This window comes from Microcaecilia unicolor, chromosome 4, assembly GCF_901765095.1.
Source record: "Microcaecilia unicolor chromosome 4, aMicUni1.1, whole genome shotgun sequence".
NCBI classification, from domain to species: Eukaryota; Metazoa; Chordata; class Amphibia; order Gymnophiona; family Siphonopidae; genus Microcaecilia; species Microcaecilia unicolor.
Genome location: NC_044034.1, coordinates 172,763,511 through 172,785,380, shown reverse-complemented (window position 1 = coordinate 172,785,380; position 21,870 = coordinate 172,763,511). Strand labels below are relative to the sequence as shown.

Sequence of the window (21,870 nt, the reverse complement as noted above, 5' to 3'; positions counted from 1 at the left end):
GGTTGCTAGGCTGTATAGAGAGAGGTGTGATCAGCAGAAGAAAGGAAGTGTTGATGCCCCTGTACAAGTCGTTGGTGAGGCCCCAGCTGGAGTATTGTGTTCTGTTTTGGAGGCCATACCTTGCGAAGGATGTTAAAAAAATGGAAGCGGTGCAAAGAAAAGCTACGAGAATGGTACGGGATTTGCGTTCCAAGACGTATGAAGAGAGACTTGCTGACCTGAACATGTATACCCTGGAGGAAAGAGGAACAGGGGTGATATGTTACAGACGTTCAAATATTTGAAAGGTATTAATCCGCAAACAAATCTTTTCCGGAGATGGGAAGGCGGTAGAACGAGAAGACATGAAATGAGGTTGAAGGGGGGCAGCCTCAGGAAAGATGTCAGGAAGTATTTTTTCACAGAGAGGGTGGTGGATGCTTGGAATGCCCTCCCGCGGGAGGTGGTGGAGATGAAAACGGTAATGGAATTCAAACATGCGTGGGATATGCATAAAGGAATCCTGTGCAGAAGGAATGGATCCTCAGAAGCTTAGCCAAAATTGGGTGGCGGAGCAGGTGGGGGGGGAAGAGGGGTTGGTGGTTGGGAGGCGAGGATAGTGGAGGGCAGACTTATACGGTCTGTGCCAGAGCCGGTGATGGGAGGCGGGACTGGTGGTTGGGAGGCGGGAAGTACTGCTGGGCAGACTTGTACGGTCTGTGCCCTGAATAAGGCAGGTACAAATCAAGGTAAGGTATACACATATGTTTGTCTTGTTGGGCAGACTGGATGGACCGTGCAGGTCTTTTTCTGCCGTCATCTACTATGTTATGTTACATGACACTTTGATCTAGATGTAAAAACATGCCCAGGTACTTCATTGGGCCTGACGCCCAGGTTAGGGGAAAATCCAGTAATCGTTTGCATGCACAGTTACTAGAAATCGCCATTGCCTCTGACTTCTCAAAATTAATCTTAAGCCCAGAGAAAGCCCCAAACTTCTGGATGAGGTCAATTAGCACTGGTATCGCCCCTGACGCCTGACTCAGGAATATCAGCATGTCATCAGCAAACAGATTAATTTTATATTCTTGGGCTCCTACCGTTATGCCCTTTAATGTGTTAGTCTGTCTGATTTTACACGCTAAAGGCTCAAGGGACAGCATAAACAGCATCGGGGAAAGGGGGCACCCTTGTCTTGTACCCCGCTCCAAAGCAAAGGACTCGGTTAGCTCGCCATTGACAAGAATTTGCGCCATGGGTCTGCTGTAAAGGGCTCTTATTCCTGTTAAGAACTCCCCAAATATGCCGATCTGCAGCAATATCCAAAACAGGTGATCCCAAAGAATCTTATCAAAAGCTTTTTCCGCATCTAAGCTCACAATAATGTCGTCGCTTGTTCCCCCCTTCCCATTTGTCTGAAGAACGCTCAGGGATTGAATAATGTTAGTGGATGCATATCTTCCTGGCACAAAGCCTGTCTGATCACCTTGTATTAGGTTCGGAAGAATTTTTCCCAGCCTACAAGCCAAGACTCCCACGAATATCTTGATACCTTGATTTAACAAGGAAATGGGATGGTAGGAGCACAAATTCTCAGGGTCTCTTACAGGTTTGGGCAGTACTATTATAAAGGCGTGAGTCAAGGCACCTGTGAGCTGACCCGGAGTGCATAATGCCTGGCACAAGTCACAGAAGGGACCAATAACCTGAGCCCCCAGTATCTTGTAATATTCAGCGCCCAGCCCGTCTGGTCCTGGTGCTTTAGCCAATTTAAGTTTTTTAATAGCAGACTGAATTTCTTCCCCCCTGAAAGGTGCATTAAAAAATTTCAGCTGCTCTTGTGTCAGAGTCGGGAGGTCCAGTCCCTTAAAGAAAGCCTCACGCTATGCAACGTCACAGTGCCCTGAATCATATAGTGCTTTATAGAAATCTACAAATGCAGCTTGAATCTCCTTTTGTTTCATGGACCGCTGCCCTGATTGTAACTTAACACGGGAGATTAATTGCCTCGCCGGCCAGTTACGCACTACTGTTGCCAGCAGTCTGTCTGCCTTGTTTTCCCACCTATGCAAATTATATTTATACAGTTGGATGTCTCTCAGGACACTGATTTAAGATCTCATTTAAGCGGCTTTTCACGTCGTTATATGTGTCTCTGGTGCCCTGTTTCCCCGCTGTCACCCTCCCCCAGAGTTCCTGGAGCTGCTTGAGCAAGAGTGTTAGCTCTTCATCCCGCTTCTTGCACGTGCGGGCTGTATACTCTATAATTTTCCCTCTCATAACCACCTTCCCAGAAGTTAATGGGCGAGGTGTCACTGGGCTTATTGTCCTGTAAATAATGTTGCCACTCCTCTCTGAGGAAATCCCTAAATTCAGAGTCCAAGTACAGCGTTGGGCTCATACACCACCCTGTCGAGGCCTTCCTCCCCTTTATTCCCATATCCACCCAGACCATACTATGATCTGATACTGCCCCCATTTCAAAATCCGCAGAGTGATCCGCAGTGAAAAGGGAAGGGGCTACTAGAATATAATCCAGTCTTGCCTGTACTTTGTGCACCTGCAAGTAGAAAGTGTATTCTCAAAAATCAGGATGCAGCACCCGCCAAGTATCAATCAGGCCTAATTCAGCCTGAAGTAAGCTTATCCCCTTGCCTTCTAGACCTTTGGGCCTCTTTTTTGGTGGATTACAATCAATGGCAGGATCTGCAGTGATATTGAAATCCCCGCCTACCACCAGCTGATATTCTCACAGCGGCACTAGTGCTGCTACAAGTAAGGAGAAAAATTTTTCAGAGTACACATTTGAGGCATACACCAAGCAAAGGGCAATCTTTTGGCCCTCCAAAACCCCAGCCCATATTACGTATCTCCCTTCTTGGTCCTGTATTAACCTGTATCTAGTGAAACCCAATGCTTTGTGAATAAGAATAGTCAGCCCCCCCCCCCCCCCCCCCCGTTGCCTGTTACTGAAGGAAGCAAAAGCAATCTCCCCCACCCAATCTTAATTTAATTTGACTTGTTCTGAAGGGGGTGTGGGCTTCCTGGGCCATTAGAACATCTACTTTAAGCCTCTTCAAGTAATTTAAAATCTTTTTCTTCTTTTTGGGGGAGTAAATACCATCCACATTCAAGGTCGCCACCCGCAGACTACCCATAGCCCCATTGCACCTGGTTAGATCTACAGAACCATAGAGTTATAGTTGACCTTTGGGGTAGCGTCCCAGCTAGACCACCCCATCTCGTTGTGTTGTTTTGCTTTAGTAGGTTATGCCTCACCCAGCCCATCCTACAATTGAAATCTGTCAGCCTCAGCCCCCAAGAAGGAACCCCCTTAATCCCCTGTGACCTGCTTCCCTGTTCAGCACTCATCTTAAACTCAGTGAAAAGAACCCCCTCCCCTCCTCTATAGCCCTCTCCCCTACCATCCCCACCCCTACTATCCTCCAGGTAGTCATCACCGCTCCCAAACCCACCTAAAGCCACACACACCCCAGCCACATTCTCACCCCCCTCCTATTCCCGACCCAAGACTCACCAATCAAATTCAAATTCCCCTCCCTCCCTTCACCTCCCCCCCCTCGCATTGTCTGCCCCCTCCAGTCCTCTCGTCGTCCCCATATGCATACCTCCCTCCAGGCACTGCTCCTTACACACTCCTCACATGTACCCCTGACACTCCCTAGAAAAAACAAAAACTTCCCGCCACGCTCCCCCCCCCCCCAAACCCACCTCACACAGTACACATCCCGCAGCCTAAGCCGCCTGTAATACTCAAAACTTGCATATCAAAAATATAAAAACATCACTTGAACATAAGTTACCCAACAGGGTGCAAAGACAGAGACACTTTGTGAGCACCACATTGCCACTTCGTATTTTTTCCTAAGAAGTAGCACCTTCGCTCTGGGCTTTTCACATTCATGAAACTCAAGCGCCCGGTCAACTACACATGCATAGACATGTATGAATGAGAGAGCCTTTCCGCAAAAACAGTTCTTCATAGCGCTAAATTCCGCCGGTTTGTCCTCACAAACAGTCAGTTGCAAAAGAGATGCAGCCCCTCAAGATACATCATCCCCGCACCACAGAGCAGGCCTCTATGCTTCAGGAATCTTCTCCAGCAATGCCTTTAGTTCCTCAACCTTAGTCAGGCTCACAGTACGATTCTCATACGTGATCTTCACTTTGGCTGGGTACAGGAAAGCAAAACGATTACCTTTCACAAACAATTGTGAGTGGTAAGGCGCTAAAAGCTCTCTCTATTCCATTACCCTCAGCAAGAAGTTCTGGAAGAGCAGCAACTTACTGCCTTTATACTCCAATGCACGCTGTTTTTTGTACAGTTCCAATAATTTTGACTTAACTGCATAATTCAAAAATCTTACAATAACTGGGCGAGCTTTTCCCAGGTCCTCCCTGCGCACTCCACATGGACTGGACCTACCTCCGCGGGCAGCCCCAGTGTTTTCTGCAGCCATTGCTCCAGAAGCTCCTTCAGCTCAGATTCCGGGATCGACTCAGGTAATCCGATCAGGCGGAGATTCTTCCGTCTACCATGGTTTTCGACCCTGTCTGTGAGGGTTCGTACTCGGGCCTCCAGCTCACTAATGTGAGTCTCCGCCACCGCCACATGATCCTCTTGGGCGGAGATGCGGTCTTCCGCCTGTTGAAGCCGCGCCGCTTGGTCCGCAATACTGTCTTTGATCTCCTCAATTCCTTCGTGTAGCTTAGACAACTTGTCATCCAGCATCTGGGACAAGTGCCGCATGGACACTTGCATGTTATCATCCTGCAGGCCTGGGAGGTGAGCTGGCGATTTAGATAGGGACCGAGAATCTGCCATTTTCTTGTGCGCTGCGTTGCCTTTCTCCCGATCAGGCCTTGGTGTCTTGACGGGCATCGCTCAGAGGGAGAGAAAAACTTTGCGTCTCTTCCAGCAGTCTCTGCTTCCTGCCCTTAAAACTCTAATTGTGCTTCCTGCACAAGTTACTGTATTTAGGTAGGTTTGGAAGATGAGGGGTGAGGAGCAAAGCCATCAGGCATCCATTCAGGTCGATGCCATCAAGTGACCCCCTCGGCTTTTCTTAAGTTCTTATGTAAAGCAGAACAGAAGCATTTCCTCAGGAACATAGTAACATAGTAGATGACGGCAGAAAAAGACCTGCACGGTCCATCTAGTCTGCCCAACAAGATAAATATGTGCTACTTCTTGTGTATACCTTACCTTGATTTGTATCTGCCATTTTCAGGACACAGACCGTAGAAGTCTTGCCCAGAACTAGCCCCACAACCCATACACCAGCCCCGCCTCCCAATGGAACTCACCATACCAAAAAAAAAAATTCTAATTTTGGTGTCATCTCAGTAAAAACAAACATTCTGCAGTTCCAAACTTATTGTGAAGTGCTTGTAATGCAAAACCTAGAAAAATTACACAGGACCTATAGAGCTAATCTACTTTACCATAACACCACTAACTTACAGAGGTAACACAACAAGAACTCTACCTAGGAACACTCAACACAGTAAATATTGCAGTGGGCAGTAGATCATCAATACAGCTATTGCAGAACTAAATAAGATGGATTAGTATAGATCAATACTACACAGACATTGAATGCTAACAGAATACCTGGCCTTTTTCACTCACGAACGCAAGTAGACCATCAAATACAGAATAAGTAAACAAACTAAAAGCAGAAATTTGAAGACAAAATTTAAAATGAACCCCCAAGAAGCAAGACTTTGCATACAGTGCAACACCAGAGAAATAGAAACAGATGCATGTCCTGTACTGTGCAGATGTAAATTTAAAAAATGGACATATTCTAATTGCTACATTATAAATTAACAAATAAATGCTGGGGTTTACTAAGTCGCTAGCGCGGCTAGCAATGACACAGCCCATCCACTTTGAATGGGCTGTGTTGGCAATGCCGTGTGGAAGTCACTAGCGTGGCTTAGTAAACAGACCCCAAAATGAAAAAGGAAAATAAAGTGCTACCTTTTTTTTGTGGACTACTAAATACATTTGTTGACTACCTTTCTTATGCCAAAGTCTCCTTCTTCAGGTCTGAACAGTATACCGGTTATGGTAAGCTTGTTTTGACTTAGGAAGGAGGTTTTGGCTTAAGAAAGCTAGTCAAAAAATGGATATAGTCCAATAAAGAAGTGTCACCTTTTACATTTTTCTTTTACTTATTAACTTTTAAAGTGAACTAACACAGCTACCACATTCTTCATCCTAAATTTAAAAATAAAATTATTTTTTCTACCTTTGCTGTCTGGCCATTTAATTTTTCTGTGTTGGTCCAGTCTCTGGGTACTGCTTTCCTGTCTTCTTTTAACTCTTTTTTTCCCCAAAGGTCTCCTGTCCATTTGTCATTTTTTTCTCTCCCTCTGTCTTCTTCACCTACTCCACTACATCCAACTCAAAATCTGTTCCTTTTAGATTTCTTCCTTATTTTTTTTTGCTTATCAATTCAGATTTCAATCTCCCTCTTTTTACTGTCTACCTACAGCTTTCCATTTCTTTCCCTCACTCTGGCCCTCCCATTCTTCTTCCTCTTCTTTCCCAGTCTTTCAATAATTATTTCCTCTTTCCCCCTGCCATCCAGAATCTTCTCTTTCTACCTCTGCCATCAAATATCTCCACCCTCTGTGTGTCTCTCTACCATCTGCCATCTAGCATCTTCTACCTCTGTGTAGCTCTCTCTCCCCCCTGCTATCCAGCATCCTTTCTCCTCTTCCCACACCGCCATCCAGTATCTCCTCTGTCCCTCTATCCAGTATTTCCTGTTTCTCTCTCCCCTGCCCCACCATCCAGTACTGCCTCTGTCTGTCGGTCTCTGCACCTGGAATACAGCATTGCCCCATCTTTCTTCCCACATCCCCCTGCACCATTCAGCATTGTCCTTATCTCTCTATATCTATCTATATGGAGAAAGAGAGAGAGAGTGTAAGTATTGCCCCTTTCTCTCACCATCCATCATCTGCTCTATCTTTCCTACCCCCCCCCCCCATCCAGTATTGCCTGTCTTTCTCTCTCCCTCTAGCATGCAGCACTGCCCCTACACCATTCAGCATTGCCCTTACCTATCTCTCTTCCCCCATCCAGCCCTGTCCCTCTTTCTCTCTCTCCCCCTGCCCATCTACCATGCAATAGTCTCTCCAGCCCATCCAACACTGCCTGTCTCTCTCTCTCCCCCCCTATCCAGTACTGCCCCTATGTTCTCTCTCTCTCCTTTTCCCCCCTCCCATCCAGTCTTACACCATTTCTCTGTCCCTCCCCACCCATCTCGTATTACCCAGTTCCTTTCTCTCTCCTCTTTCATGTACGGACATCAAGCAGCATAATTTTCCTCCCTCCTCTTGCAGTTCTGCTGTCCCGTGCTAATAACCCAAAGACGACGCGTGGGACCACGGCTCTCTGCCTGCCACTACTGTTTCCTGTCCCAGTTCCCCCGCCTCTCACGTAAACTTCCTGGGCTGGCACAGGAAACAGTTGCGGCAGACAAAGAACCATGGTCCCACGTCTTCTTTGGGTTATTTATTAGCGCAGGCCAGCAGAGCTGCAAGAGGAGGTAGGAAGGAAAATTGTGCTGCTTGATGTGGATATATGGAAAGGGAGAGAGAAACCAACCAGGTAATAAGGGATGGGAGGGGAAGGACAGAGGAATGGGATAAGACTGGATGGAAGGAGAGAGGCAGTGGATGCACAGATGCTGGGGTGAGGGCCTGGGCACCCGAGGTCCCCCGTGGCTACGCCCCTGGTCCTAACTACCACAGGCCCCAGCTTAGTAAAAAAGCCCTTAAGTGACCAATATCGTATATCTATAGCTGTAGATATAAAGCAGTGGTCTCTTCTGCCATGCATTTACAAAGAGATCCAGCCACCATAGAAAAGCAAAACTACTGCTACATTTTGGGCAGAATTAAAATTGGCACAAGCATTTACTTTTATGAATAGCGCAGCACAGTCCTGGATTGCACTCCTGCTGACTTTCACAAATGGTTCCATTCTCTCCTTTTGAAGCTGCTTGGGTACACTGACCCCACACACAGAGCTTCCCTCCGCAGCATTCGCCATCTCGAGAGCACTGCACAGAAACAAAATGCAAGCCCTCCTTTAGTAGGAGTTACATAGTCACTGCTAAGAAATGCTGAAAACAGGATAGGTTTATACACTAAGAAAATGCAGCATTGCAACATGACATGAAGAAATGTAGAACTTCCAGTCAAGCCAGACAGAAAGTTTTATGTCTCAGAATAGTAGGTCATAGCCTTAAAGCAGGAAAAAGACATCAGCATCTTTTATCATTTGGGAAGACAGCATTAAAAACAAGAATGAGCCTCAGTACCTCCAAGTCAGAAACTAGGCAACTTTTACCCCCAGTTCACTTTATTTTAGTTCATGGACAAAGGAGTTCAGACCTCCAGTACTGCAAACAGGGCAAGTTTTCTGCTCTCTAATTATGCATGAGAGAGATTTACATATAATATTTATTACATACAATTTTGTTAGGTACAAAACAATGTCAATATAGTTACTCTATATCAATTCCAATGAAAATAATCTAATCATCGTATATCAAATTCACCATGTGTAATACGCAATTAAAAAAAACCCCACTTTATTAATGCACATATGAAAAAAGTACAAAAATCCCATAATGCAATCAGAACCTCAAAATGCACTATCAAATATCCTTATACACCACAACCAGTCTTTTCTCCCAATAGTCAAAACGTTTCTTCTTTAAATTGCTTTGTAAGTTCAATGACAATATAGTCTTCAATCCTTGATCAATCTCTATCACAAATATAACTGAACAGAGAGCTTCCTTTGATTAGGATAACTGTAATAAGGCACTTGGCCAGATCTTCATGGACTAGAAATCATCCTTCTGTTGATCCATATTGACAGTATCATTTGGATTCATATGGTTAAAACATTCTCAACAATAACAGTTACAGCCCAACATGGACCATGTTTCGCTGAGTAGCGTCTTCAGGGGCTTACTGCAAATATGAGCACAAATACAAATATACATTTCCATTTATTCATCCTATAATACAACTTACCATATAATAAATCTAAACACAATATTTTAAGAACCTACACATGGTCATTAAATCAGCGTGGGATTCTTCACACAGAACAAATGTTTTCAACATGGCTGTCCATGTTCACAAGACACCGAAGCATGCATATTAAATAGACAGTACTCATTGGTTGAATACTGTTTAAACTCTACGTTAATTGCCAATCTATCTCTTTATTTAACCCTTTGGGATGTACTCTTTGCCAATCAAAAATAAAATGTTGTTCTCGCACCTTTTTCAGTAGTAGCTCAAGGTGAGTTACATTCAGGTACACTGGATATTTCTCTGTCCCAGGAGAGCTCACAATCTAAAGTTTGTACCTGAGGCAATGGAGGGTTAAGTGACTTGCCCAAGATCACAAGGAGCAGTAGTGGGACTTGAACCGGCCACCTCTGGATTGCAAGACCAGTGCTCTAACCACTAGGCCACTCCTCCACTCCACTCTATGTTCTAAGAGACCAGAAGAATGGAGTAACGCAGTCAACAGGACTCTTCCAGAAAAAACATGTGGGCAATGATGTATCAAATTCAAGTTTATTGCATAAAAGGACTCGACACGGCACTATGTTTCAGATATTGTGCCTGCATCAGGAGTCTCATATGCTTGTAAGTAGTTGTAGAGTAACTTCTAATTCTGAACAAGAGCTTTTCTAAAGCAGTCTTTAGAAAGACTCTAGAGGTTAAAGGCACTCCAAATCCAAAGAACACGCTGGTATAACAATAAAAATCAGCTTGTTCCTTTGATTTGGAGTGCCTTTAACCTCTAAAGTCTTTCTAAAGGCTGTTTTAGAGAAGCTCATGTTCAGTTATACTATGAACACGTAAAACATGAACTCAACCTGATGAATCGGGGATAACTACTGAATCAGTTTCTATGGCATAAGCACAATAAGTGCATCCTTGACATTTAAAGTGCCCCAAAGTACATCCCTAGGTATTCTTTGAATGACATTTGACAATTTTTCCCCCAAATTGCCGTCCCTGGTATACACAAACCTTGGTATTAGATTGAATTACGGATACAATGACAATATATACCAATGCTTTCAATCACATTTTTATGAATAACTGCATGAGTATATGGCAAAACACAAGTCATACGATTTTCCTGCTGTTTTACAGTTTGATGCATTAACCATGTGCGATCTGTATTATATGCCCACTTTGTGTACAATTTTTTTAGGATATCCCCACTGGAAAAAACGCATTTTCATATTTTGAGCTTGATTTTTAAACAATCTTTTAATACGTAAAAATTGCCCAGTGTGTATACTGTCCTTCAATTTAACTGGATGATGACTTCGATAATGGAGGATGGAATTTCTGTCTGTCTCCTTATGATAAGACTGTGTGATACACCCTCCTTGCTGCACCTGTATCTGAACACCCAAATAATTAACTGTACGATCACCTATATGAGATGTGAACGATGTGTGGATCACAATACTAGCAACACTGAGCCTTCAAGACTGAGACAACAGGAGTCCTTTATTAACAGGTGACCTGACACGGGCCATGTTTCGGCGTTAAACAACGCCTGCCTCAGGGGTCAGGATTTAGTTAAGAAGTGTGCAAAATGTATAAGTCCAATGCCTCATTTGATGAAGAGATTCTTCAAAAGCAAGCGTGTCTGTCGAAAATTACAGCCGCGATGTTAGAATAAAGTTCCTGTAGTAATATTGTCGTTTACATAAGCAACTGGTAAAAGCCATATTACAGTTATCCTAAACAAAGGAAGCTCTCTGTTGAATCACATTTGTGATAGAGATTGATCAAGGATTGAAGACAATATTTTCAGCGAACTTACAAAGCAATTTAAAGAAGGAAAGTTTTGAGTATTGGGAGAAAAGACTGGTTGTGATATATAAGAAGGATATATGACAGTGCATTTGAGGTTCTGATTGCATTATAGGATTTTAGTACTTTTTATAGGTGCATTAATAAAGTGTTTTTTTTTATTACATATTAGGCATGGTGAATCTGATATAATAGTTGCATTATTTTCATTGGAATTAATATTTATTAGAAATATCCTGAAAACCTGTCCTGTTTGCAGTACTTAAGGCCTAAACTCCTGCACCCCTGTTCTAGGACCTCATTCCATATCTTCTTCCATCTTGGTTTTTGTAGAGATTAATTCTCACTTCAATCATGCATCCACCTTCTCAAATGGAAAGGTACTAAATCTTACTCTTGATAGAGTAACCTCCAAGACAGTGTTTCCAAATCCAGTCCTCAAGAATCTTCAGTAGCTCTAGTCAGAATACCATACCACAATGAACGTTCACAAGTGATGCCTGCATGCCTTTTGCTATTATCAGGTATAGTGATTACCCCAACTGCTAAACCTGATGAGGGTTTTCGAGGACTGAATTTGAGAGCCATTATTTCTAGAATATATGAAAATAGATCATGAAGTAAGTCAAAATCATTTTGCAATCATATCTTGATTTCAAAAAAATGTCCACTAAAATCTATTTGTGACAGGGGAGAAAAAAAAGGAGTAGCAAAATTTCCCACTACAATTTAAAAATAAAGGTCAAAAACTACAGGTGAGACCTTTTTATTGAACTACCTTAATTCATTTTTGACTAGCTTTCAAGAGCTGTGCTTCTTCCATTTGGTCACTGCAGAACTGATGAAGGGAACATAGATTTAGAAAGCTAACTAGAAATATATTAGTCCAATACAAGGTCTCACCGATTAGCACATATCTACAAGACAGTTCTACTGCACTTCAGGAATGGTATCCATAGAATCTTGTATACTTGTAGATTTGTGCTACGCATCTGAGTATATTTGATGCCTTTCTTGCTGTAGCTGGTGTCACATGATACCTTAGCACTACCCCTAGCACCCACCCGGGAATAACCCTGTGGCCACCTGGAGGGTCTGGCCAAACACTGCCTAGGCTCGCCTGCACTTGCACCTACAATTGCAAGGGGGTCCAGGGACACGGGGGCCACAATCCCAGGAAAAAACCACCCACAGACTGTGAACACAAATTGCCAGGATTCTTAGTCCAGGACACCAGAACTAATAAACCAATAGGTTTATTATCAGTAATAGAACAGTGAACGGTAAAAAAGTGAAACACAGCAAACAGGAACATGTAAAACAACAAGGATTTGATGTTGAATCTAGCTGGACATTTTTTACTGCCTAAGTAGCATCTGTTGGGGATGAGAATGGAGAGTTCTAGCACATTCTGGGATAGATATTTGGCTTCAGGGCCAATCAGGGCACAAAGCATTAGCATTCAGGATGTTTGACCACTGACACTGCAGGTTACTTTTCTCCTCGGAGGTTTGCCTTCTCTTCCTTTTGGGGAATTTAGCTAAAAAAAAAAAAGAAAAAAAAAAAGAAACAGACCTCTGCTACAGCTATAGTACGTATGTCAGACACCGCCTGCTGGCCAAACAAGGGAAATATGCTGAAGGGGAAAACGTTTCAAAGAGCAGCAATACAAATCACCAAGCATGGAAGTCCCCTGTTCCGCCACAGCTTGAATTTAACAATGATGCCTATATCCTTTTGTGTCACGCTCAGGACTTGGACTGAATTGGTATGTTGTATCAGGTGTGGCCAAGCAGAAGAGAAGGGAGTGTAACTGCAACCAAGTGAAGTCATCTAGTAATCCCACTATTCCCCCCCAATTGTTAGATAAGCAGCACCAGCACTGCCCCTCTTTCTAATCACTGCAAAATGGCAGTGAAGGCAGAAATGTGCAAACCCAACTCTTGGAGGGTACTTTATTTCTTCTCCTCCCCCCATACTTTCTACTTGGACTAGAAATGCATGAGGGAGGAGCAGCCTCCACTACAGACTGGAATAATGCACTACTAACCTGCCACTCTCACTGCCCTACAGAAGCACCACCAATGGAAGGTGTGGGAGGAATGAAAGAAAATCTTGAAGAAGAGGGAGGAAGAAAAAGAAGAACTTGAAGAAGCAGAAGACAGAGGGCCGAGAGAACGTTAAAAGGAATGAGAAGATAGAAAGGAAAATGGATGATAATTAAAAGGTGTGAAAGAAAAGAGGAAAAGTGAAAGATAGATCAAAATATGGGTGGGTCAAGAGAAGTGTGACAAAGAGGAAAGACGGAAGCAAAGAGATTGGATGGAGATGGTGTTATAGGGGCTCATCTTAATCCTAGCTACATTATTGTACCACCAGTTTGGATTTTAGATTTAATTGACTTTACAAATCCTTGCTTTTTTTTTTAAGTTAAACAATTAGCATTTTAAAAGTTATGATTGATACAAAATATGCAATACTTACATCTTGGGTTATGCATGGCAAACATTTATATTCAAAGTTACCAAGCCGGCAATATTTTCCATTGTCACAGTCATCGTCAATCATACACTCCTTGAGGAATAAAACAGATAAATTAATGAACTTATATATGGTAATGTTTCCAGTTCAAGAAATACTACAGAGAAATCATTACACAAAACACCAGGGGATTTGCTAAATGACTCAAGCTCATGCTGATACTTTTGGAAATGGAAAATAAATTCTCTAGAACAGAACAGCTGGCATTGCATGGTGATGAAAAGTGTATCACATCTGCATCTGTTGCAACTCTGTCTGTCTCCTTCTTTGAGTTTTTGACTGTCTCTTTTCCCTCTTACATACTACTATCATCCAAGTACAAAAATTGCTCAATAACCCACTCCTCTTTATTGCCCACCTGTGGCATACATTTTGCACAGTCTCTGCTGGAGTCTTACTCATGCCTTCATGCTCCTTATACCCTACTGTTCAATATATGGCTTCTAAATTCCATCCCTCTTGTTGCTCGATTAACATGACCTCCTCTTAGCCTAGCCTTAAAAAGCTTATTTGGCTTCCCATCCCTGTTTGTGAGCCAGTATAAATTCATTGTACTGCTCTTTAAAATTCATCACAGGACTTCTGCATACTTCTGAATTAAATGCTATCCGATACTCCTCCCCACTCCCACTGCTCCAACATTCCAACTCCTTACTGCTCCCTTCTGCCATTTCTCCTGCTCCATTCCTAAAATACAAAAATAATCTGCCTCTCTCCCTCCCCATCACCCATTTCCCCTCAATTTTCAAATCCCAGTAGGAAAGGGAATTTTGCCTTTGCCCCGAGTCTTTCCTCTCAAAGGCTGTCTGCCTCTCTGCCCACCAAGTTACCTTCTGACTGAAGTCTCTCTTATACTCCTAAAACATGTCAGGATGCATTCTGTGAAAGTTATCTTGCAAAATACAATTGTGCTGCTAATCTGCAACATTTTGAAATCTGGATCAAGGTGGACATAAAACAGGGCACCAAATCTTTTAAATGTCTGCTCAAAAAAGTGTGATTTCCCAGTATACACTTATCCTTTAATGAAAATGTCCAGGACAGGATTCATAAACACACTCATAAAAGCAGTTTCTAATACATAAACCATAAAATATACATGTATAACAAACACAAATATACAACACACAACTAGAATTTCTATTTTTAGGCATTTATATATTATAAATTTACATGTTTATTTTCAAGTTCATTAGGTGCCCATTTAGAGTACAAAGAATCCGTTTACTGGTGGTTTTTGTATCACAGATGCCTTTGCTGGGCAGTTTTTCTAGTGGAATTAAAAAAAAAAACATTTATGCAATTGAGGAGCTGTCCACAAAAACAGAGGGTTTGAGGCAGGCAAGGGGAGGGGAGACACTGTACTAAGGTGAGGGGGGAGTTCTTCCGTATTTAATTGAATAGGCGTTTGCTGGATATTTTCTTGCACTGGGAGTGTTTTATTGGTTAGAGCCTTAAAATCAAAAGCTCTGCATGTACCGAGGCAGTAGGTTTACAAGCCATATTTGTGTTCTGGACTTGCATAAACTGGCATGTAGATGTGTACACATGTCTAAATCCCAATTTTAGAAAGCCAGCATATACACATCCAAAATGTAAATATATTTATTTAAAAAATTTTATCCCACACCGAATCTAGGCATGTTACAGTATGTGAGCATGGTAAAGGGGTTTGGTCTGAGAATGGTTTGGAAGGGGCAAAAAGCTGTATGTGCATTCCCTATTTCAGAACGGGAATGCGCACTGACATCAGGAGGGACATCAGGTTAGAGAAAACTGCTCGTTCTATACAGCACTCCCTCTTTACCCAAAGCATTTTTTTCTGCTCTTCGAAAGCGATACTGTGACAAATTCAGAAAACAGATATGTATGTTCTAAAATGACTGACATACATGTGTGTTCCAGCACACACGTGTATGTTTTAAGATAAGCAAGGAGTAATCGTAATAAGGGGAAAGAGCCTTGAAATGGCCATAGGCAAAAGATGAAACAAGATAAGTGATTCAGTTTATAAGCAAGATGAAAGGATAAAAAGGATTGAAAAAAAGCTTTTAAAATGGATTTAAAAATTCAGGGACTGATGACGATAAAGTGATGACTTTCCAACAGTCATGGAAGGAATCTCACTTCTGATGGTCCATTACCTTTATATAAAATCAAGTAAAAAGGTTTTCATAGTGGGTATAAGTTTTGAGTTCTGAAATACCTACATACATGTTTATGTTACCATGTTATAAGTACATAAGTAATGCCACACTGGGAAAAGACCAAGGGTCCATCGAGCCCAGCATCCTGTCCATGATAGCAGCCAATCCAGGCCAAGGGCACCTGGCAAACTTCCCAAACGTACAAACATTCTATACTTGTTATTCCTGGAATTGTAGACTTTTCCCAAGTCCATTTAGTAGTGATTTATGGACTTGTCCTTCAGGAAACCGTCTAACTCCTTTTTAAACTCTGCCAAGCTAACCGCCTTCACCACGTTCTCCGGCAACAAATTCCAGAGTTTAATTATGCGTTGGGTGAAGACATTTTCTCCGATTTGTTTTAAATTTACTACACCGTAGTTTCATCACATGCCCCCTAGTCATGCGGGGGCCCTTAATGCTTCCTAAATAGGACGCAGGAAGGGCTCCCATGTTGTCAGCATTATTCAATTAGCGTGTGCTATCAGCATGCTAGCTATATCTCTGGCATACCTAGGGCAGGGCGGTGGGAGTGGTCCTCCCCAGGTGCCGACAGCGAGGGTCGACTCTGCCGGTCCTCTGCCCCAGAACAGAAAGTTGACGTCTGAGGGGGCAGGGAACCGGCACAGCTGACAGCACACGCCTGCTCCATGCACACCCTTGCTTGGAGGAGGGGATGTGCTCTGCCCTGGATGCCATATAAGGTAGGTACACCGCTGAGCTGTATAGTACTTTCATGCCCATTTTCTGCCCTGACACACCTCCTCCAAAAAAAATAAATACTGCATGTTTAGCACGTGCAAATAAACATAGTAACATAGTAAATGACGGCAGATAAAGACCTGAACGGTCCATCCAGTCTGCCCAACAAGATAAACTCATTTTACATGGTATGTAATACTTTATATGTATATCGGAGTTTGATTTGTCCCTGCCTTTCTCAGAGCACAGACCATATAACAGCTAAAGAGATCAAGAAAAAGGATGAAGGCAGAAACACGTTCAATCAAGATTACTAGGATTTCCCCTCAATTTTGTCATCAACTAGAGATACCAACAATGAGATTACGAAAGACAAGTTTAACTTTAAGACCAAAGATTCAACATTTTCCTATTAAGACTTAGATAACAGTGTGGTTGCCGTGTTAGTCTAATTTTATTTGTTTTATTTATGACTGTTGCTTTTAAAGTGGACTAACGATACATTTCTTGACTTGCTTTCAAAAGGCTAAAACCTTTCTCCTTAGGTGAGGACAACATAAGCAAAAGATGACAAATATCAGACTACATAAGGTGAAATTAGGCCTTACCTGCTAATTTTCGTTCCTCTAGATCCTCCAGACCGTTCAAGACGCTTGGGTTATGCACTCCTACCAGCAGAGGGAGACTGAGAACACTAAAACTTCTTATACAAGTAGCCTGTGCAGACCTTCTACTAACCAGTAAAACAGTAACAAAGCAGAGGAACAAAACACCTCCACCTAAACAAAACCACTGAATCCACACTCAGATCTCCTCCCCTTAAGACGGGGGTGGGGGGGGGGGGGGATTCAACTGCAGATGGGCACAAACTGCCCTTAGTAAAACTCCAGGACCCAAATCACAGGAGCTACTAGAAATATCAGCAACTGAAGTCTAAAGAAAATATCATACTGAACTGTCTGACAAAACTCATGCAGAACAATTTAGCATGTCCAGCAGTAGGACATTTTTCCTGGGTTAAGCAAGCATTCGCACTTAAAGCAACTCAGTTAGAGAACCTGTTAATCAGACAAAGTGATGTTTAGACAGGATGTATATGCATAAGTGTGGGTACCTATATCATGAGGTATTTTATGAAAAGCAATCTCTACATGGAAAAATATCTTATGCTTTACAAAATTATTCCCTTACAGAGGTTTTCAACTGATTTCATTGAATACTGAAACATTAAGGAAAACAGTTTCAATTTGGGGGGTTTTCATTCACATCTTGCACAATCCCAACAATGTTATTTTTAGCACTTAGCAGGATCATTTATCCTTATTTTCCATTTTCTTAGTAAAATGAGATGCTATGCACGTCAACCCCTAACAGAATTATTTCAATTGCCAGGCCAGGACTTCTGCTTCCTGGGTTGGCTGGGAATGCTGCAAAGGCAGTGCTCAGGGAAGGGGGTGTTGCAGCCATACGTGAGGGACACCTAGATATTCATGGTTTCCAGGTTTCAGAAAGAGCCAAGGTATATAGTACTTTGGTCCAGGACTGTCAACATAATGGAGAGAGAGAAAGAGAAAGAAGTGTGTGAAGTACCAGAGAACTGCTGCAACCGTTCTCCCCCCCCCCCCCCCCCCATCAAAAAAAAAAAAAAAAAAAACAACTTCACATCCAATTAGTCACAGGGAGCTCATTTTTTCCCCTGACGTAAATATTTCCACTTGGCATATTGTCTTCTAAATGCTAATCCATTACTGCTGCAGATGACAAAACACACTAAACAGTGAGGATAAACACAATAAGAAACCCTTCTTGAGATGCAGAACCCTCTAAGTCCCCAAATAAAGTGACAGTTAAACGGAGAGAGGCCTATTACTCTTTACTAGGTAATTGCTTCCAGCACCTTTAACTACTCTAGAAAGTGGTCTGATCTGGACTCTGGTTACACAATGTGTTTATCCCGAACAAGGCAAGAGAAACGAACACAGACATAAAGCCAGTAGTTTCTAGGAAGCTGAAATCTCTCTCACACTGCTACTTGCCAGGCACATCTTGTGTTGATCATGCACGGGGAGACCCAGGCAACATAAAACGCAGCACATCGCCTTTGAATCCCGCTTCCCACATAAACACTAACATTTGTGGTTTTATGCTGCTTTACTGTATACTGAGTAGTGATTTTATGCCAGAATGGGATCGGAGGTAGGGTATTACTATGGATTAAGAGCTGGTTGAAAGATAGGAAACAAAGAGTAGGGTTGAATGGTCAGTATTCTCAGTGGAGAAGGGTAGTTAGTGGGGTCCCCAGGGGTCTGTGTTGGGACCGCTGCTTTTTAACATATTTATAAATGACCTAGAGATGGGCGTAACTAGTGAGGTAATTAAATTCGCAGACGACACAAAATTATTCAGGGTCATCAAGTCGCAGGAGGAGTGTGAAAGATTACAGAAGGACCTCGTGAGACTGGGGGATTGGGCGTCCAAGTGGCAGATGAAGTTCAATGTTGACAAGTGCAAAGTGATGCATGTGGGTAAGAGGAACCCGAATTACAGCTATGTCATGCAAGGTTCCACGTTAGGAGTTACAGACCTAGAAAGGGATCTGGGAGTCATCGTTGATAAGACGTTAAAAACGTCTGCCCAGTGTGCTGCCACGGCTAAGAAACAACACAGAATGTTGAGTATTATTAGGAAAGGGATGGAAAACAAACACAAGAATGTTATAATGCCGTTGTATCGCTCCATGGTGCGACCACACCTCGAGTATTGTGTCCAATTCTGGTCGCCGCATCTCAAAAAAGATATAAAGGAATTAGAAAAGGTGCAGAGAAGGGCGACAAAAATGATAAAGGGAATGGAATGACTTCCCTATGAGGAAAGGCTGAGAAGGTTAGGGCCCTTCAGCTTGGAGAAAGGCGGCTGAGGGGTGATATGTGTCTGGTTCTCAAGGCAGAACCGGAATTCGTGAGCCCTTGGGCCACTGCCGAGGAGCGGCAGAGGCAGGCAAGACCACCCTGGAACTGGATACAAGGAAGAGCAGGACTGGAACTCTGGACTGGAGTAGTAACTGAGGCAGGCATCTAGAACAGGCAGAACAGGAACAGCTTCACCTGCGCTTGACCACCGTTCCTCAGGAGCTGAGCTCCCAAGTGCGGGTGGCCGGCAGGACTTGCAGGACAAAGCAGGAACTGAAGATCCAGAGGACCCACCCTGGGTCTAGGATACACGAGGGAGGCTTGGCACAGAACTAGACTGGGACTGAAAGCTGCTACGCAGTCACTAAGCAAGAAACACAAGACAGATTGAGCAGACAGGATGTGCATAAAGACTTGGCAGGAGCAGGGACTAGGATATACATACAAGCTTGGCAAAGCAGAGACTAGGAGGCACATACAGGCCTGGCAGAGGCAGGGGTCAGGAACACATACAAGCTTGGCAGAAACGGGTTCAGGATAAACCCTAGCTAGGCAGAAGCAGGATTCAGGATATACACTCAGGATATACACTAGCTAGGCAGAGGCAGGAAACAGGGTATACACATCAGCTGGTCAGAAGCACACAGAGAGTATCAGGGTTCAGACTATAGTCAGAGGCAGGCAGCAGGCAGAGAATATCCGGGTTCAGGCAATAGTCAGAGACAGGCAGCAGGCAGAGAATATCCGGGTTCAGGCAATAGTCAGAGACAGGCAGCAGGCAGAGAATATCCGGGTTCAGGCAATAGTCAGAGACAGGCAGCAGGCAGAGAATATCCGGGTTCAGGCAATAGTCAGAGACAGGCAGCAGGCAGAGAATATCCGGGTTCAGGCAATAGTCAGAGACAGGCAGCAAGCAGAGAATATCTGGGTTCAGGCAATAGTCAGAGATAGGCAGCAAGCAGAGAATATCCGGGTTCAGGCAATAGTCAGAGATAGGCAGCAAGCAGAGAATATCCGGGTTCAGGCAATAGGCATAGACAGGTAGCAAGCAGAGAATATCCGGGTTCAGGCAATAGTCAGAGACAGGCAGCAGGCAGAGAATAAACCAGTCACTATCAGAGGTCAGGGCAATGGCTGAAGCTTCAGACGCTAACAACCACCTACAGGGAACAAACAAGGGCTGGAAACTAAATAGCTCCAAACACAGGGATCAAACACAGGGTGAAGCTTCAGCAGCTCCCAACACAGACAGGGAACCCACAAAGGCTGAAGATTCAGTGGCTCCAAACACAGAGTGGAGCACCAGAAGGACTAGCAGTCCACAGACACACAAGCAGAGGGGCAGGAGCCCACACAGAAGGACTAGCAGTCCACAGACACAATAAGCAGATGGGCAAGAACCCCAGAGACAGGCTACGTGGCAGTGCAACAGTACACTCACTAACCTGACGACCTTTAGGCATAACACAATGCAAAGGCCCTGAATGCCAGTACAGCACTTCCTTATGAAGGCTCTCACTGATGATGTCACCTACAGCAGGACGGAAGCAGGAAACACACTGACACCAGAGAGAGGCTTGACTCACATAGGAAGGAGCCATCTTGGAAGCTGGAACAGAGCAGGCGGAAGCCATCTTAGATGCTGGCTCCCCAGAGAGGCATAGCCCACACAGGTGAGGTCTAGTGAGCTAATCAGCACACAGAGACAGAAACAAAACTAACACAGAAACAGACAGAAGCCAGCACAGATGCCGACCCCCAGAAATAAGGTAAGTCTGAGGGTGGTCACGACCACAGACGTGACAATATGATAGAAGTCTACAAGATAATGAGCGGAGTACAGTGGACAGATGTGAAGCTTTTGTTTACACTTTCAAACAACAGCAAAACCAGGGGACACAAGATGAAGCTAGAATGTAGATTTAAAACAAATAGGAGCAAGTTTTTCTTTACTTAGCGTGTAGTTAGCCTCTGGAACTCGTTGCCGGAGAATGTAGTGACAGCAGCTGGCCTTATGGAATTTAAAGGTGGTTTGGACAGATTCCTGAGGGAAAAGTCCATTGAACATTATTAATTTTTTTTTTTTTTTTTGGGGGGGGAGGAGGAGTTGCTGGGTTCTTGAAGCCTGGATTGGCCGCTGTCAAAGACAGGATGCTGGGCTTGATGGACCCTTGGTCTTTTCCCAGTATGGCGGTGCTTATGTACTTATGTACTAATGTTAAAACATCAGTGGTTTGCTTGGACCAAAGTGGAGGTGGTGGTGTCTGTGCAGGTCAATTATCATAGCCCACAGGAAGAGGAAGCCAAGGTCACAGCCCAGGTAAGCAAGAGTCAACAGCCTCTGCAGGTCTGATGAGAAGGTATTTTCTTCCTCATTGGATACAGATAGTTTGATAAAGATCCCTGCTGAAGAAGAGGTGGAGAGAAGTGCCCCAATCACACAACATCAGTAAATTTTTGTAAACACTTCTACATAAAATGCAAAAGATTTCCATTCTGGTATCAGAAGCAGCTCCACAAGTTGGAAAGCTTTCAAATGGAGAGAAATTTGTAAACAGGGCAGGAACTGATTGAGCAGCAGGCTGCAGAGTGGCGGTCAATGGAGCTGATGAGTGTAAAGAGGCCAGTGTGGTACCCAAGACCAG

At 43.6% G+C, this 21,870-nt stretch overlaps 1 protein-coding gene across 2 annotated transcripts in view; it reads right to left on the bottom strand.

The window, feature by feature from the left end:
* DKK3 (dickkopf WNT signaling pathway inhibitor 3) overlaps positions 1–21,870 on the bottom strand; it is an 84,437-nt gene that overhangs the window by 14,886 nt on the left and 47,681 nt on the right. Inside the window, exons 5-6 of one of the 2 annotated variants that reach the window (XM_030200976.1) lie at positions 13,363–13,461; positions 7,943–8,084 (exon numbers count right to left, since the gene is read on the bottom strand). In XM_030200976.1, the coding sequence (XP_030056836.1) occupies positions 7,943–8,084; positions 13,363–13,461 (241 nt within the window). The remainder of the gene's footprint in view (positions 1–7,942; positions 8,085–13,362; positions 13,462–21,870) is intronic. The other variant, XM_030200977.1, reaches the window with a different exon arrangement.